Source organism: Myxocyprinus asiaticus, chromosome 36 (genome assembly GCF_019703515.2).
Source record: "Myxocyprinus asiaticus isolate MX2 ecotype Aquarium Trade chromosome 36, UBuf_Myxa_2, whole genome shotgun sequence".
Classification (NCBI taxonomy): Eukaryota; Metazoa; Chordata; class Actinopteri; order Cypriniformes; family Catostomidae; genus Myxocyprinus; species Myxocyprinus asiaticus.
Genome location: NC_059379.1, coordinates 15,884,069 through 15,902,577, shown reverse-complemented (window position 1 = coordinate 15,902,577; position 18,509 = coordinate 15,884,069). Strand labels below are relative to the sequence as shown.

The 18,509-nt window shown below is 38.7% G+C and overlaps 1 protein-coding gene across 1 annotated transcript in view; it reads left to right on the top strand.

The window, feature by feature from the left end:
* The window catches only part of LOC127427363 (TANK-binding kinase 1-binding protein 1-like), a 66,881-nt gene extending 48,937 nt beyond the window's left edge, over positions 1 to 17,944 (top strand). Inside the window, exons 6-10 of the mRNA XM_051674928.1 lie at positions 3,668 to 3,861; positions 4,278 to 4,339; positions 10,314 to 10,429; positions 12,643 to 13,439; positions 15,308 to 17,944. Of these exons, the coding sequence (XP_051530888.1) occupies positions 3,668 to 3,861; positions 4,278 to 4,339; positions 10,314 to 10,429; positions 12,643 to 13,439; positions 15,308 to 15,439 (1,301 nt within the window). The 3' untranslated portion in view covers positions 15,440 to 17,944. The remainder of the gene's footprint in view (positions 1 to 3,667; positions 3,862 to 4,277; positions 4,340 to 10,313; positions 10,430 to 12,642; positions 13,440 to 15,307) is intronic.
* The last annotated feature ends 565 nt before the right edge of the window (positions 17,945 to 18,509 follow it).

Sequence of the window (18,509 nt, the reverse complement as noted above, 5' to 3'; positions counted from 1 at the left end):
GTCGGCCTCTCACATCTCGACCAGGTTGAGCCAAAGGTGGCGCTCCTGGATCACCAAGGTGGAGAGACGGAGGGCGAGGACGGTTGCCGAGCGCAGTTCCTGCATCAATCCCGGGGCGGAACTACCTTCGTGCAGTTCCTTTAGCACCCTGGCTTGGTGGACTTGTAGGAGAGCCATGGCGTGCAGGGCGGAGGTGGCTTGTCCAGAGGCACCGTAGGCCTTGGCCGTTAAGGGACGATGTAAACCTACAGGCCCTGGACGGGAGCTTCGGGCGCCCGTGCCAGGTGGCGGCACTCTGCGGTCATAGGTGCACTGCAAGCACCTTATCCACTGGGGGATCACCGAATACCCCTTGGCCGCCCCACCATCGAGGGTAGTGAAGGCAGGGTAGCTGAAAGATCGGGGCCGGGCAGTAAAAGGTGCATCCCATGATCTTGTCAGCTCCCCGTGCACTTCCGGGAAGAAAGAAACTGGGGCGGGGCATGGCTGTGAGCGGCGCCGCGGGCCCAGGAACTAATCATCAAGCCGTGAGGGTTCAGGGGAGAGCGGAGGGTTCCACTCTAGCCCGACGCTCGCTGCTACCCGGGAAAGCATGTCCGTCATCTCCGCGTCAGCCTGTGACTGGGCGACCGTACCCGAGGGGGGAAGCCCAGCTGAGGCTTCCGCGTCCGACTGGATGAGCCCGCTCTCCGATGCTGCGCTCGAGAGCTCATCACCTTTGCGGGCTTCGAACAAGAGGTCGAACTTGCCCTGAGACGAGCCGGCGGACTCATCCGGAAGCCCGATCGGGGCAGACGAGCATGCTGGGGAATGGGAGGTCCGTGGGGGGATACCCGGCGGAGGTGGTCTCATTGAGGTCCCCAAATCGCCCCCAGTGCTAGCCGCACTGGTGTCATACCCGTAGGTAGAAGGACCGAGGCGGGGAGCCGCTGGGGTGGCTTGCTTTCTTACGAAGGCAAGCCGCAACTGCAACATTGCCATGGTCATGTTCTCGCAATGAGGACATGACCCATCCACGAACGATGTCTCCACGTGGGTAGCGCCCAGACATGAAAGACAGTGATCGTGACCGTCAGAAGGCGAGAGATAACGACCGCAACCAGGAATAACACACAAACGGGAGAGCATCTTTAAAAAGACATTCCGTGTGTGCCGCTCTTTTAGAGAAATATACTCTTTTTTAGAATATACTCTTTTATTTCTGCTGAAGCGCCCAGGGGCGTTCTCTGCAGTGCACCAGCGCAGAGGCCTGAAATGCGCCGTCAGATCCAGCAGAGGTGAATGGACAGCTGTGGGAATTCAGCTCAGTGAGCATCAACCGTTCGGCTCCGAAGAGAAAATCTGAATGAGTGGTTGCATACCAGCTCCTTTTATACCCGTGTGTTCAGGGGAGTGGTATGCAAATACCACTCGCCAATTCCCATTGGCCTTTTTTCAAAGACCAGAGGTGTTTCATGCTCCCAAGAGTGACTCCTAGTGTCACTACATCGACACAACGTCGAGTGAGTGACAGATAGGGAACTTAATTTCACATGCAGAGATAGCCATTTCTCCCTCAGGTAAGCAAATGTTTTATATCGAGATGCGCAGCTGTGGCTTTAACAGCAGACTCACGTTGAGCATTGTTTCAGCTTCTTTTTCCCTTCACTCGCTTCACTTTCTTTCCTCCTACCAACTTTCTATGTATGAGGTGAGGCTCACCTCAAAGAAACAAACTGAGTGGAAAGTATGTTTGTGACAAGGTTGTAATTTTCACCTGTGACCACTTCTGGGATCCAAAACAGTTCAGTCAAACCTAAGTCATGCTGAGATGTTTTGGTCCAAGGCATGCAACGAAATCTGATAATTGCTGAAAATTTAAGCAAATTATGTATTTATGTAAATTATACACAAGATGATCTGTTACTCTGTAAAATACTAATACAGGAATGATGTCAGATTTGTCTGCAAGCTCATAAATACACATATTACATGCAAATGTAGGAAAGAGTGTACAAATCCATTTCACTGTGGCTTGGTGTGAGATGTAGGCATACAGGGGTGTGTGTTACATTCTGCTTGCTTATTGCTTAACCGCCACAATAGCTGCTGGCTCAAGGACTGCTTTTCTATGAGCTGCTGAATCATAGTGCCCACACTGGGGGTGAAGAGTAGGATGCTCTGACAGGAAATAGTCATGCATTCTCCATTTTCATGGTTTCAGATGTGCATCGAATAATGGAGGCGTGTAGGGGGACTTCAGCTGGATCTTAAACCTGTTGGCCCTGGAGCCTCTACTCTCACCCAGACCTCTAACTTGGCATTTGTTTAGGTCCATGAACAGTCAGGGAAGGCGGCATATTTAAAGGAATGTTCAGAGTTCAATAAAAGTTAAGCTCATTTATTTAAAAAATATATATAAATAAATAAAACAATTCTGGTTATAGTAAGCCACTCACAATGGGCTTGAATAGGGCCAGTCCATAAACTTTCAAATACACATTGTTTCAAAAGTATAGGTAAAAGATGTAAACATCATTACCTCACTGATCAGCTAGCCAGTTGTTGGTATAGTCGACCATCATAACCTATCCCTATCATATACCTTGGTGTCAATCGCAACATTGAAAATACATTGACTAAGGTATTGACTGATGGAGTACATTGCACAGAAAGAAAAAAAAAATAGGTGTTTGTTTGTTTTTCTTATTGGCAAGCTAAAGCCTGTTTTGAGTGGCTGATGAGGTCAGAGGAAGATCAAAGTCTGTTATTTCAAAGACATGTTGCTGGACAATTTGTCCTCGGTCTCAGATCAGACGGACATTTTGAGATGACATGCAGTGGCCCTTTTGAGAAACACCTGTGTATTTTTATGTTGAAAGAGTGAAAAAGGGCAGCTGTCTGCCAGGTGCAAGTGCTGTAGGCTGAAATTAAGATGTCTTCTTTCTGACAGCTCTAGGCCTAAAGCTCTATATCAATGTTTTTTGTATTATTATTTTTTTTCTCTGCTTGCAATGCACTGTATTGATATTACAGTAGTATAAGTATTTATAAGTATTTTCCTTCTTTAATGTATTTAGTTCAAACCACTAAATAAGTAAGATCAAAAAGTTCATGTCAACCTTTGGTGTGCTACTGTTATCTATTTTTAGTTTTTATCAAATTTATACTAAAGACATTTTTAGATTACATTATTATAATCTTTTTCTTGTATTTTGTGCATACTGCATTCTGATTTATCCTTGCGTTCTTGCATTATTTGTATACTGAATTGTGATTGGTTCTTTGTTTCTTTCATCTTTTTAAGTTTCTATAGCTGCCTTTACACAGCAACAACATTTAATTTAATTTAATTTAATTTAATTTAATTTACACAGAAACAAAGTCTATAACCTTACCTTACCTGAAACTTTAACACAATTGTTTTGCTGCCTTTGGGAAATTCAAACCTCCTAAACAGATATTACAGTATATTGCATAGACTGTTTAGACCATATTGTTAAAAAATAAATAAATAAATAAATAAATATATATATATATATATATATATATATATATATATATATATATATATATATATATATATATATATATATTGCTGAAAATATTTCTTTGATGACACGCACTCTTCTGTGTCTGTTTTGCTAGTCTAATAATAGTAACTTCATCTGTCCATCTCTGGTGCTAGACTGCCCCATGACCCTACAGAGCTCCCGAAGTCTGGACACCCTGTCTGACCTCAAATTGCAGCGTCTAGAGGCAGAGCTAGAGGGGGCACGGCACGAGGCTCAGGGGGCATGCCAGAGAGAGGAGGATCTAAAGGCTGAATGCGAGAGGTTACGGGTAGAGCTCAGAGAGCTGCAAAGCAACCATAGAAAACGGGTCAGTGACACACACATGCATACCACATTTACATGTTTCAGTTAGAAACATTTTCCAGAGAATGTCCCTAAGATCGTAGATCAGAGCTTCCATGCTTTCACAAAATCTGACTTCATTCTCACATCCATGCGACCAACCAATGATTAAGTATTTGTAATGGCAGCAGCCAAATACTGGTTCTTTTCTCCACTATTCAAACTGCATGTGGCTCAGAGTGATCAAATGTAAAAGTATAAGGATCTGCCATTTGAAAAACTGGTTGACCAGTAATCTGAATATGTGTGCGTGTGTGTGTGTGTGTATTTGGGTGGGGGGGTTGCATATCCTTCCCCTTTAATGTCTATTAATGTATTGTTGTTATGGGCCTGGATAATATACAGCAGGTTAAAAGCTTGACATGTTTCTCTTTTGCACAGGAGGTGAGTTCCACGTGTGGACAGTGTGATGTGGAGTGGATAAAGAAAGTTGGAGATGAACAGTAAGTGTCTACATCCGTAGTTCAAAGACCACAACTTCACAACAGTAGCTGTGCAGACTCTTTAAAAAGCTGAGCGTACACGGTGCTAGTTCTGACACTCAGGAGGTCGTGAGCCCCAGCACACATTATGAGTCCGTTTATCTGATAATCATACAGATACAGTGGTACATGACACGACTTAACGAACTGGCAAATTCCGAAGCAATCGCACAAATGTTTGCGCTATTTATCATTATAAGACATAAAGCCAGAGGAGGACATTGCTTTCATTCCTTGTAGCTTGCGATTTATAAATAAAAAAGAAGACTGGCATGGCCAGGGGCTACATTATCTAAAAACTCATCTGCTGATTAAATTTTTTATTTATATATATATATATAAATACACAGTTGAAGTCAGAAGTTTACAGTCATTCGAACTCATTTTTTAACCACTCCACAGATTTCATATTAGCAAACTATAGTTTTAGCAAGTCGTTTAGGACATCTACTTTGTGCATGACAAAGTAGATTGTTTACAGACAGATTGTTTCACTTTTAATTGACTATATCACAATTCCAGTGGGTCAGAAGTTTACATACACTAATTTAACTGTACTTTTTAGCAGCTTGGAAAATTCCAGAAAATGATGTCAAGCCTTTAGGCAATTAGCCAATTAGCTTCTGATAGGAGGTGTACTGAATTGGAGGTGTACCTGTGGATGTATTTTAAGGCCTACCTTCAAACTCAGTGCCTCTTTGCTTGATCATTAGAAAATCAGCTAAGACCTCAGAAAAAAAATTGTGGACCTCCACAAGTCTGGTTCATCCTTGGGAACAATTTACAAATGCCTGAAGGTAACACGTTCATTGGTACAAACAATAGTACGCAAGTTTAAACACCATGGGACCACGCAGCTATCATACCTCTCAGGAAGGAGACGCTTTCTGTCTCCTAGAGATGAATGTAGTTTGATGCAAAAAGTGCAAATCAATCCCAGAACAACATCAAAGGGCCTTGCGAAGATGCTGGAGGAAAAAGTATATCTCACATAACCACTAACGTGTGTATACAATTATAACAGGCGCTATAACCCCCTAAATGTCCCCCCTTGAACTGAATCGAATGCATGCATGACGAATAAAAATAGACCATGACGGAAATTTTACAACTTTTTCTGTCAGAGTAAAGATTATTTTCTAGCGCAACCTGTATGGCAAATGATTTGTTTGAAAAGCAGAGAACAGCATGGCATTTCTTTAGAATCCTTCAGTGATGTGGTCGTGAATAATATGTGAAAAACACAGTTTTAACAGCCATTTTCTCCAAATGTGTAAAAGCTTCATGAACACTCAGTTTACGTTGACCGTTGAGTTGTAATACCTTCTCCTGATTGGTTGAACTGCACACACCTCACGAATTCAAGCCAACCACGCCCAAATATTTTAGACAGTTTTAAAAATTATCGGGAGGTCGTGAGCTTCTCGTAAGCCACTCGGCTCAGCTTATAATTCCTCTCACTCAATGTGAACCACGACCACATGAGCACCAACGATTTCCACTTGATCTCTCCCGACTGGAAAAAATTGGTCGGGAGCTCGCACGACAGCCGAAAATCGCACCGTGTATGCCCGCCATTAAGGTAATGCCTTTGTAAATACTGATCATAATATTTCCAGATTATATTAGACTAGACTGCATTAGACTAGACTGCTAGATTAGATTAGATTAGATTAGATTTTTTCATTCTGACCATCATTTGAAATATTATTTGATATTTGCAGGGTTGGGGAGTAACGGAATACATGTAACGGGATAACGTATTTAAAATACAAAATATAAGTAACTGTATTCCATTACAGTTACAATTTAAATAATTGGTAATTAGAATAAAGTTACATTCAAAAAGTACTTTGATTACTGAAGAGATTACTTTGCATTTCATTGTCATTTGTTTCATTTAATATTTAGTCCTTTCAGATGGAAAACATTTATACATATAAATGATGCGATCCAAAGTGCATTTGAACAGCGGTGAAACACTTTCTTATGATGTGTTACATTCATACGAGCAGACAGAGAAGTAAGTTTGAAGTAAGTTTGGAGCAGAAGAAATAGAAATAAACCTTGTGTAAATTGTCAGCTTTACGCTAAGCTAAAATGCTATTTCTAGCCATTTTACATGCACATGTTACCAGGCACGATCATATTTTTTCTTATCAAGAAAATTCATGTTAGATCATAATTTCTTTTTTCTAGTAAGACCTTTGATATTAGGGCAAAAATCATATTCTTGATAATAATTTTTGTATTGTTTTCCTGTAAAAATATATAAAAATCCTTAAAACAAGATCAATTTGATTTATCTTGTTTTAGAAACAACACTGCATAAGATATTTAGGTTTATCAGAGAATGTATTTTTAACGTGTATTGTGTAACGTGAGTTTTTATAGTCAAAACAAGTGACAAAATCTACCAGTGCTGAAGAAGTAATCCAAAGTATTTAGAATATGTTACTGACCTAGAGTAATCTAACGAATACATTACAAATTACATTTTACAGCATGTATTCTGTAATATGTAGTGGAATACATTTCAAAAGTAACCCTCCCAACCCTGGATATATGCATGTTCACAGCAAGAGCTTTGTTAATTTCCCTTGGTCACTGATAAGGGCATAATGGTAGCCAGTAGAGGGCAGTATAACTATTGGCAAGCCTCCAAACTATTTCCACAATCTCACAGAAGTGGTCTGAGATGTAACTAAGGATGAAGAGAATACAGGTGAACTGAAAGTTGCCTTTGTTTAAGTGAAATGAGGAGTCTTGGAAAGGAAGGTCACAGTAATGCCTACATCTCTTTGCACGTCAGGTTTCACACTCTACTCCCCCTCTCTCTTTGAATGGCTGATTCTTGTAAAAGTCGTGATTTAACAGAAAACGGCCCAAAACTTACATGCATTTACTCAGATGTCTTTTTTTTTTAATTATTATTATGAGGGGTTTATTAGAAAAATAAATCTATTTGTTTTTGTTTTCATTTTCATTTTCAGACAAAAAAATTAAAATAAAATAAAATAGAAACTAATCAAACCTGCAATTTGACTCAATTTTGGCAATTTGAAAAAAATCAGACTTTTTGCAAGTCTGTTTGGTGAAGCTAGTGCTCCAGAAATTACACACTTCACTTTTAAATTACATTATTTCTCAAGCCTATTGATTCAAAGGGATGAGAAAGATGTTTCGCATTATTTTGTAATAATGCTCCCTGTGGTGTAGTACTTATTTGTTTCTGATTATGCTGAATTTCTAGTGTGCAGTATGGCCTGTGCTGATTAAGTTGTTTGAGGGTTTTATTTCAGTTTTGATTAAAAATCAAGAATAAATCCACAGAGCCTTATAGCCAACATTTGTTAGCATGAAGAAGACAAAAATACATTATCGTTTCAGAGCAAAGGTCAGACATCGCTAAACCAACCCACATACCTATCCACCCACACTTACACACACACACACTACTTGATCATCAATATTCATATAAAAGCACACAAATACACACATCCTCCCACTCATACTTTTGTTCTTTTTCTACTTAACTGTGCATGCTTGACAAAAGCACTTGCTCATACTTCAGGGGCTTTGTATTTTTCCTTTATATAAAAAATGAAATACATTTAAGGAAACGACACACCAAAAATGTCAAATCACAAATAGACACCCACTTTTTGCCAGTCTTACACTCTAGTTGACAGCTAACCTGTTTGATACATATTTATCGGAAGGTGTTCACACTTCAGAGAACATCTCTGCTCAGCACAAAAGGTGATGCATGGTGGTGCTTTACAAGTTCATAGATTGTGTGTGTGTGTGTGTGTGTGTGTGTGTGTGTGTGTGTGTGTGTGTGTGTGTGTGTGTGTGTGTGTGTGTGTGTGTGTTTAGTGTGTATGTGTGTAAATCTGTGGAGGTGAGAAAAAAAAGTGTCACACATCATCCAAATCTGCTGTAAATACTGTTTGATAGAGAGTATCAATCAAATGAGGGGTGAGAGTTGGACAGCTGAGTTATTGCTCAGGCATCAGTAATGATGGAGGAGAAAGGCAGCTCATTATCGCTGATTCTTGCTGAGTGCCACGGCTGCTTAAGCATGTCTGTGGAGGCTCACAAGCCCAGAGGGCCAAACGAGGGACACAATGAGCAGAACGGTAAGAATACCTGATGCTATGGCTCATTGGTCGGTTGAAACAAGCTGGTTTAAGATGGTTTCCCATCATGACCAAGCTGGTCTTCAGCTGGATTGGCTGGCCTTACTGCCTGACCATCTGAAAAATTCCCTAAACACCTCTAGAAACCAGCCAACAGACCAGTCTGACCAGGCAGGGTGACCAGCTTTGACCTGCAAACCAGCTTTGGCTTTTTTTAATTATTATTATTATTTTAAGCAGGGTGGCCAGCAACAGAGGTTAAAACTGATTGGACAGTAGTTTCGTTTGACCTATAGTCAAGGACTATGAATACAAATCAAGGCTAAAATCAAGGCCGGTACATTGCCTAGATTGAGGTCAATTTGTGTCTCAATAAAAACAGATACCAGGTATGATTATGCAACTGTGCTGCTGTTTTCTCTTATTCAGCTGAACTGTCTTGTATGCCAATTTGTAGGGCCATGTGTTAATTTTAATGCGTGTTTGGCACTGAGAAAGGAGAAAGCTGATGTGATGTTATCTTGTACCAGACCTTTTTGGTGGTGCCTGACTCATATAATACTTATTTAAACGCAGTGAACTTTATGGGTAGTTTTGTCCCCTTTTCATGTTTTCATGTCCCTCTTCTTACTCATATTCAGTATTTATTGTCTTGAATGAATGAATCAGAATTTATAATGCATAAAAAATGATAGTTCCACAGACACCTTAAAGTACGTTCTGCAGCAAAGCTATCATTTTACATTTTTTACTTTATTTTATATCATTAGAATATGGTGTTCTTGGCATTTACTTGACAAGTACAAATTAATTTAAGAGACAGATTGACAGTAACACTGCTTAATGTATATTAACGGGTGGCCCCACTGTGGTTCTGAAACTCATGACAACGTACGCAAGTTAAAATAAAGGTGAGTGGTCACACATGCCCACATTCCAAGTAAAACTGAAATGTCTGTCCTGACATATCTGACACCATCTTCAGAGCTATGAGTCTTTTTATAATAAAGCACTGGAGGTTTTTGCGAATTTGGTGTGTGTATAATCAGATAAAGTGCATCTGATTACAGAGTTTCTGTTTGATTCCATCAGTGTAAGCTGGTGTGTTTGTACTGTTATATTTAGATATTTATAAAAATTTTCAAGGATTGTACATTATCACGTGTAGCCTATTACTTCTACTTACCCAAATGAGTAAATAAATGAACATAAAAATATTGATTTGAACTGAATTTATTTTATTATGTGAGAAGAATGTGATCACCAATTGAAATGAAAGACATGAAACTACCAAAGCTCTGTGGAAAATTGGTTACCAATGTTTTTGATGACTGAGGCTTTTAAAAATGTGAAAATGTCTGGGTTTTTTTTTCCAACTGCTTGGTTGCTTTGGTAAGTGACTGCTGAGTCGTATGATTTGAAACTACGGCATTGTGTTCTCTGGACCTATCATGCATCAGCTTCATGCTGGTGGAGTGGCACATATCGCTGAAATAGTGTTACTAACCGTCACAAAAACATTTTTACATGCATAAGAGTGTCACCCTTTTTCTTCTTTTGCTTTTGTTTGTCATACAGCTACGAGCTGAAGCGAATAGAGGATATGATGCTGATATTTATTTATATTTTTATTTATTTTTTTGTCATTGTGAGTCATAGTGTTGACATGCTAAATGTTACTAGAGTGTACATGCAGTGCAGTTCCATCTTTGACTGCCAACAGTTATTCTCTCTCTCCCTCCCTTTTTCTCTTGCTCTCTCCCTCCCTTTTTCTCTTGCTCTCTCTACCTCAGAGTAAATTTGGCTTTGGCCTATACTGAACTAACAGAGGAGTTGGGCAAGTTGCATGCTCTGACCTCCAAACAGACCGAGATATTGCGAAAAGCCTCAGAGGAGCCTGCAAGTCCAGGTACAAGGACAAGTTTCACCAGTCATCTGTATGTAAAGGCCTATTATACATTATTGAAACAGTTCAGTATGCAGATAGATGTAAGAAAGAACAATAATCAGAATTATTATGCACACATTACAGTGACATTGTTGTTGGTTACATTATGAATGCTGAACATTTAATTAATGTAAGTCAAAGGAAGATTTTTAAATACTAATCTAATGTACACAATAGTATTCCAAAGTGCTAAGTTCAAAATAAATACAAATAGATAAAATAGATATAGACACCTAAAGCTGAAATTATCTACAAAATAACGTTTATATGTTCATGCGCTATGTTAAGAAGTCTATACGTTAGCAGTCTACACATTAAACAGAAATTTGTGGAGAAGAAAAATAATTAAGAGGAATATCAATACAGTTCTTGCCTTGTGAGCATTATAATATATAGTAGGTAATAATGAATTTATCATATTTTTTACACTGTAATGAACCTCTTTTATAATAGAAGCACTTTGTCAGATTCATCAACATTCAGCACAGTGGCTGTGTAAACGTGCTTCGTTTGCTCTTGTTAAATTCTACAAGGATTATTTTTGCTGACATGTTCTGATCGCCTCTCACGTGGAAAGTCTCTTCTTCAGAGTTTAAAAACATAAACAACTCTCTGCTTATCTTATTGCACCTCTGCACTCAACCACACAAGCCATTATATATAGGAAACTAGACCAAAAGCAGAAGCGGAGATGGAGAAAAAAAACCTAACTGATTCATAGAGGGACTGATTTCTCTAAATAGCTGATTGCAATCTCATGATTGCAGGAAGTTCAGTATATGCACGATAGTCTTGTTAGAGAGAGGCAGATGTATTTTCTGTACAAGGTCTTTTGTGGGGGGGGGGCATAGTTTTAGTAGCAGTGCCACAGGTGGTGGGGTTGAATGCACAAGAAATCAATGAATAAAAATATCTTAAAGAGGAAACATGGGGAGAAAGGGGAAGTCATTACAGACATCTATCTGTTCATTAGGGACTGTCATTGTAAATACAAGTAACAATGGGTTTTATTTATTGCTTGGTTATTTTTATTTACCCTGCCTTTCGAGAGATTTTTCCATTAGTAAAAAAAAAAACTATACCATTTTTCACAAAGCTATCTATACATCTATATATTTAAAAATATCACTTAAAACAGGCTTAGTGTTAATACTTATTATATTGAGCTTCTTTTAGATTCAGATTTCAGGCTAAATTAGCTTTATTGGCACGGTGAAAAAAGCATTATATTAAATCATTGGTAACATTATACGGTATACTGTATGCGTAGACACAAATTTAAAAACATATACACTAAAAATGAAAAATGTGCAGCTTTGCTTCAAGTAACAATTTCTACCTGGTCTGATCCTTTTTTTTTTTTTTTTTTTTTCAATTTGGAATGCCCAATTCCCAATGTGCTTTTAAGTCCTCGTGGTCGTGTAGTGATTCGCCTCAGTCCGGGTGGTGGAGGACGAATCCCGGTTGCCTCCACGTCTGAGACCGTCAACCCGCGCATCTTATCACATGGCTTGTTGAGCGCGTTGCCAAGGAGACATAGCGCGTGTGGAGGCTTCACGGCATCCACTGCGGCAACCACACTCAACTCACCACGTGCCCCACCGAGAATGCCCCACATTATAGCGACCACGAGGAGTTTACCCCATGTGACTCTACCCTCCCTAGCAGCTGGGTCAATTTGGTTGCTTAGGAGACCTAGCTGGAGTCAGCACACCCTGGGATGGTAGCCAGCGTATTTTACCACTGAGCTACCCAGTCCTCCACTACCTGATCTGATCCTTAAAATTGACGACTTTGGTGAAACCTGAAAACATTGACATATTTTATAATATTTTTTTATTCTATATATAATATAGAATACATACATGCAATTTAAAATAATACATTATTTAGAAATATAGAATATTAAAATAAATAATAATAAAATAAACCATCACATAAATAAGTACAGTATATAAATAATAATAAAATAAAAATGGAAATCATTAAATTAAATAAAAATATGTACATATTAAAATAGCAACATATTAAGATAAATAAATATGTGCATAATTATAGAATAAAATACAAGTAGAAATAATGACTTTATATTTAGCTATTTACACAAATGTTTATGCCACATATTTCACTGTCAATCTTTGACTTTTCTTCTATTTCTTGTGTCCATCTTGTAGTTCAGCGTCACTCTCCTATCCCTCACCAGAGGCATTCTCCTGTTCCCCAGCGCCACTCCCCAATCCAACAGCGTCATTCACCAATACAACAGCGTCACTCCCCTGTGCCCCAGCGCCGTTCCCCTGTACTGCAGCGTCTCTCCCCTGACATGCACCGGCGCTCACCTTTGCCTGAGCTAAGCGATGGCCCCGCATCCTATTCCTGCAGGCCCACATCCCACCACCTGAGGGCCAGTTTCCAGGGCAGGCGTAGTTACTCAGAAGTAGCTGATCCGTCAGCTTACCAGCGTCCACCTCGGTTCACACTAGACCCCGTGTCCACCCTGCCAAAACCTCGTCCATATGTGGACAGCTACCACAAACAACAGCAACAACAGCAGCAGCAGCAACAACAGCAGCACGGGGGCAGCCAGCACATGATAGTTCAAAGACAGGGCTCTCAGGCAGGGATGCAAGGGGTGGGAGGAGACGGGGGTTTGGCTGAATCTCCACGGCTGACCAGGGAGCTGTCGTTCCACCACTCTGATATATCCCACCTGCATTTTGAGCCTCAGCCCAGCCCAGCACCACTGCATCCATCCCCTCAGCCTCCACAGTCCTCAGAGGATGAAGAGGAGTGGTCCTGCCCTCATCCCATCAGTCCTCCGCGAACACTGGGGGCATCGAGCCCCTCATCAAGCAGCAGAGGCCCCGCATCTTGTTCTGCCTTCCCCATTCCGTCCCGCCCCAACACCCTAAGCTGCCAGTCACCTGGATACCTGCACGCAGAGCATGCCCAGTCTTGGCCATCAATCAATGTGAGTAGCAAATCACATTTAGATATTTATTAAAGGGACAGTTCACCCAAAAATATAATTCTGTCATTGTTTACTAGGGATGCGCCCGAAGCCGAATACCTTATTCGGAATAGTACAAATAATGACTTCAGAATGAATAATGGATTCATCCGAATCATATAAAAAATATTCGTATGACTGATTATCCAAGAGGCACAAGGATAAAACAACATTTTAAATAAACATATCCAAAAATACAAAGAATTTATGGATCTGTGCAGCCAATATTTCTAAAAATGTAAACCTTCAATACAGGTGACATGAGAGGAACGATGCAATTCTCTAATGAGCATAAATATGCAGAACTCACACACATTTTGGGTAAACTCATTCTTGCTTCGTCTGCCATCTTGGATTTATTTTTTCCAACAAGCTCATCACTTTGCATTCTGGGATCACCTACCTGGGGAAGGATACATACAATTATACCTTAGAGTTTGGCCAAAACTAGATATCTTAGGAGGCAGCAATTAAGATGCCTACATTTTGGAACAGCCTTCGCGGCGGGAGTGCACCTATGATGTCTTAAAGTGCTGCCTCCGGAGGCAGTTCACTAAGTTTTGGAACAGACCCTGAGACAAACATTCTGTCTAACATCTCTTTTTGTTTTTCATGGAAGAAAGAAAGTCATACGGATTTGAAACAACATGACAATTTACATTTTTGGATGAACTATGCCTTGTACAGTGATTTTTAAGTGATTGAATAAGTGTTTAGGCATTGTTAAAGTAATGTAATTTTTTGGACTTTCTTAATGAATGTTCCTTGTCCCATTGTGAATCATTCATCAGTACATGTTATTTCATATAAAAATAAAAATTGTCTTTGTAATCTTTAATCAAAATTAAATAACTTATTCTTCCACTGAAATATTGTTCCTTTCCATTGATGTCACGTAGGCCATGTAGGCTATTGAATAATAGCCGGACAGCTATTTAGGCATTGTTTTAGCAAACTCTCATTCAGGTCTGGCTCCCTTCTGGTCTGGAACACCCAATTTCACAATCTAATCCATTCCCAAAGGATAAAATCAAGTGCCTCCCTACATTTTCTCTCACTTAACCGTTGTGCTGTGTTCATTTTGTGCCAACACATTTTGTGTTCCTGGTCAAAAATGACCGGCCCACTAAGATTGTTTATAAATATCTCATTTTGCATATATTATCACAAGATATTGCATTAGGTCTTTTTATCAACTTCTGTTTTAGTAATTATGACAGGTTTTTTTATTCCTTGTTTTATTTTTATTGATAGGATTAATTGAACTGTGCTTATACCAGGCCAGTGGGGGGCGCTCCCTGTGGAACAAAAATAAAAATAATAATAATAATAATAATAATAATAATAATAATTACATAATAAATGAATAACCACTTGTTTGATCTGAACAAAATAGGTGTCATTTTATAGCTTAGAATCTGAACTTTACAATGCATATAGAGTACCTGTCCTACCAATTATTAAATAATGCTTTTTAATTTGCTGACAAATAAGAACTGTTTCGTTCACATCTTTGTTTGGTAAAACCATTTAAAAAATGAGATAGCCATATATTGTTGGAAAGGTCTCAATTAGTAGAATGCAATGAGTAAATTTGTTTCACTCAGAGGCCAAACTGCAGTGAGTATAAGTTTATGAAATTCCCACTAACACATAAATATAAAAAAACAGAAGTAGCTTTTTGTCACACCCTGTTTCGCTACAAAAATACGTCACTTTATATGAGTAAAATGAGGTTGTGAATGAGGACTCACATTGACTGTAAAGATCAGTTTAGCTGTGGATTTTAAATGTAATGGCTGTCAGGAGTAACCGTGTGCCCTTTGCAGCTGTGGATGGAGACAGAAGAGGAGGGTGACGTCAGGAGCTGCCCACTGTGCCAGCTAATCTTCCCTGTTGGTTACCCGGACGATGCCTTGATAAAGCATATTGACTCGCACCTGGAGAACAGCAAGATCTGACACCCACAGCAACGCCATGACCTTCTGTTGTTCCGCAGTAACATTCGTTCACAGCTCCTGCTATTTATAGCTGGGTGCCTTTAGAGAGAATGTAGGTGATCCACCTGTGGCCGAGTCAATAAAAGTGAAACGGAAATCAATGATAATATACACAACTAAAAAAACAGACATGTCATGAATCCCAAAGAGAGGCCATGAAATAGGCATATGGCATCCATTAAATATCTCCATTAGGTTTCCTTTAAGTAAATGTACTTACATATATATTTTGGCAATTACTCACACTAAACCAAACTGACTCTCTAAGTGAGGCAAAGGGCAATGCATATTGCAATATTAAGGTTCTCATTTGTACTTTTAGCTACAGTTCCCGTGATCCTTTGCTTTATTTACACTATGGCACCACCACACAGTGTGCTTTGTAACCATTAGTAGAAATGAGCAACTGTTCTAGCTGACAGTATTTATGAGGATGCTATGCAGGATGAGATATGAGTGAAATAATGAGACACATGGCCAATGATTGCATATTTAGGTACATTTCATTTGAATTTCAGCACTTTATATAAGCTTAATATCCAGTTTACCTTTACCAATATTACTAACACTGACGCAAAAAAGAAAAACCTTAAAAATATAATTTATTTTTTAATACTCCATGGTCTTGCCCTTAAATATACTGTATTTTAGTTTGGTAGGACTTCCCTTAAAAAAAAAAAAAAAAAACGATTATTTATTATTAAGTGTAAATTCATGCTCACTTCTATTTTGTTTGTTTTCTGGGATGTTTGGCTGTACAAAAAGGGAAGATTTTTCTTAAATATTCTTAAAGCATTTCCTGTCTTAATGTACATTTGATTGCAGCTCTGTGCAGATGATTTTAGCCAACCATTGACAGAACACCAGTTACTCTGTTGTATCAAGACAGTACAACTGTGATAGTAGTAAACTTGGACAGTCTGTTTACTGAGCATAGAACTTCATGCTTTCTATGCGCAGTGCTCTCAGTATGAGGTTTGTAATCGGTACACCATTTCCAATTATCAGGTTAAATTCCGTGTTTGATCAGACAGTTTATGTACTTAGCCTATATCTGGAAAAAAATTTTTGACAAACTAATATATTTGTTCTTTTAATTACGTCACGGAGCTCAATCAATTTTATCAGTTAAAACTTTTTTAATGTATTTATTGTAAATGTATACCTGTATTTAATGTCAATTATATGTATTAACCTGTATATATAATATAAAATATAAATAAGCATTTTGCGAGCTCGGATAAGAGCAAATGAATTGCTGAAGATCAAAAGAAAACCATTTATTAAAATTATTTTCCATTGCTGTGATCCAAACGAGAAAGCCATCCAACAAAAAACAGTTGGGTGTTTAATTGAAAATCCTTCTATTCCCTTTTAGGTGTACCCTATGTGTTAAAAAGTCTTCTTATTTGCAACATTCCCTGATTCTGCAGACTTTATGACAGCGAGGGCACTGGGTATGCTACTAACCCAAATACAGAGGAACTAAAACGGGAAAGTAGCACGAAAAAGTCACCACTGGTCCACATGTGCGAAACTACAATGCCATAAATGGCAAAGCGCAAAATGAGAAGCTATGCTGTCTATCAAATAACTAGGAAGAGCTTTCATCCAATTGGTTGTCTAATAATATGTGGTAACTGCTAATATTCTAATGGAAAATACTGGAGTCGATAAATAGACCGGCCAGTTGTTGTAAATATGAATCATCTATGAAAGACTAAAAACAATTGTGGATATGTGGATAAAATGAAATACCATCAAATCAACCAAAGACAGCTTGCTTGTTTTATTTATATCTTTCAGATGATGACCAAGCACCACATAAGCATATTATATTGAAATATGGTGCAATTGGAAAACTTGCAAAACCTTTGGCCGTAGAGTGTCGACGTGGAAAGTTGTTGCGGAAGTGTAAAGTCAATCCATTTCTGCAAAATGTCACAACAGTGAGCACAACATCTTTCCATATCTAACTTGTCTAGCACCCTTGTTCACAAACTTGCAGAGTAGAAGTGAAGAAAAACTTTAGCCACTATTCACAAAGCATTCACTCAGGAGTTATTTAAAGAGCTACTGCTGTTTTCTTGTTCCTCAAGACAATGTTTTTCTCATACAAAGTCAAAATAGCAAACTGAATGCTTTTCTGATGCTCAAAATATATGGTCTCTCTCTTGCCCTGTTGTTTGGTGTGTGACTTTTTTGTGATATTCTTAAATAACTCAGGGGATAAAACTTTGTGAATATGGCTTCTTGACCATACACGACTGACCTCCATGGGGACAAAGTGATAACTTGCCAAATCTATTAAAGAGGTAAGAGGACACTCATGAGGGGCTGAAATATTTTGTGATAGCAACAAGGTACTTAAAAGGAAATGGGAAGAATGAACATTGAAAATTGAAAATGAATGCATATTGTGTCAAAATTTTTCATCTGTAAATACTATGTGAAATAAACTGGAACATGCACTGATTTAGTGTCAAATGATTTCCTTTATTCTTCATGTCTACCTGTTTGTTCTTTTTAAGAATTATCACAATTATTACATAACTGAAGTATTGTACTACTACTGGTATTCCTATTACTACTTACATGGTTGATATTGCATTGCTAAACAAGATGGCAGTAAAAGTGAAATGTCATATTTAAAATCCAAATCCCTGCATTTAAATGTATTAAATTATCCAAATGCAAGATTATATGAAAACAGGATGCTTTTTCTGAGGTCAATTAATGACCAAAATTATGTTTTAGTGTCTGCAATGTCAAAGACATGAGAAAAATGTCAGACATTTTTTTTTTCTTAAAAATCCATCATGCTGTATTCATTCATTGAATTGGTAATCATAGAGAATGTTTTGTTCGAGTACTGTTTAAAATACATCTTATATGTTTTCCTTTAATTCCCCCACCCCACTTCCGACCCTTTGTCATTTCTCTGCCACATGCATGCATGCATACATACACTCAGTGAGAGATGCTTTTCTCTTAAGCTCACAGGATGACCCGCCCATCCGTTCAAAACCAC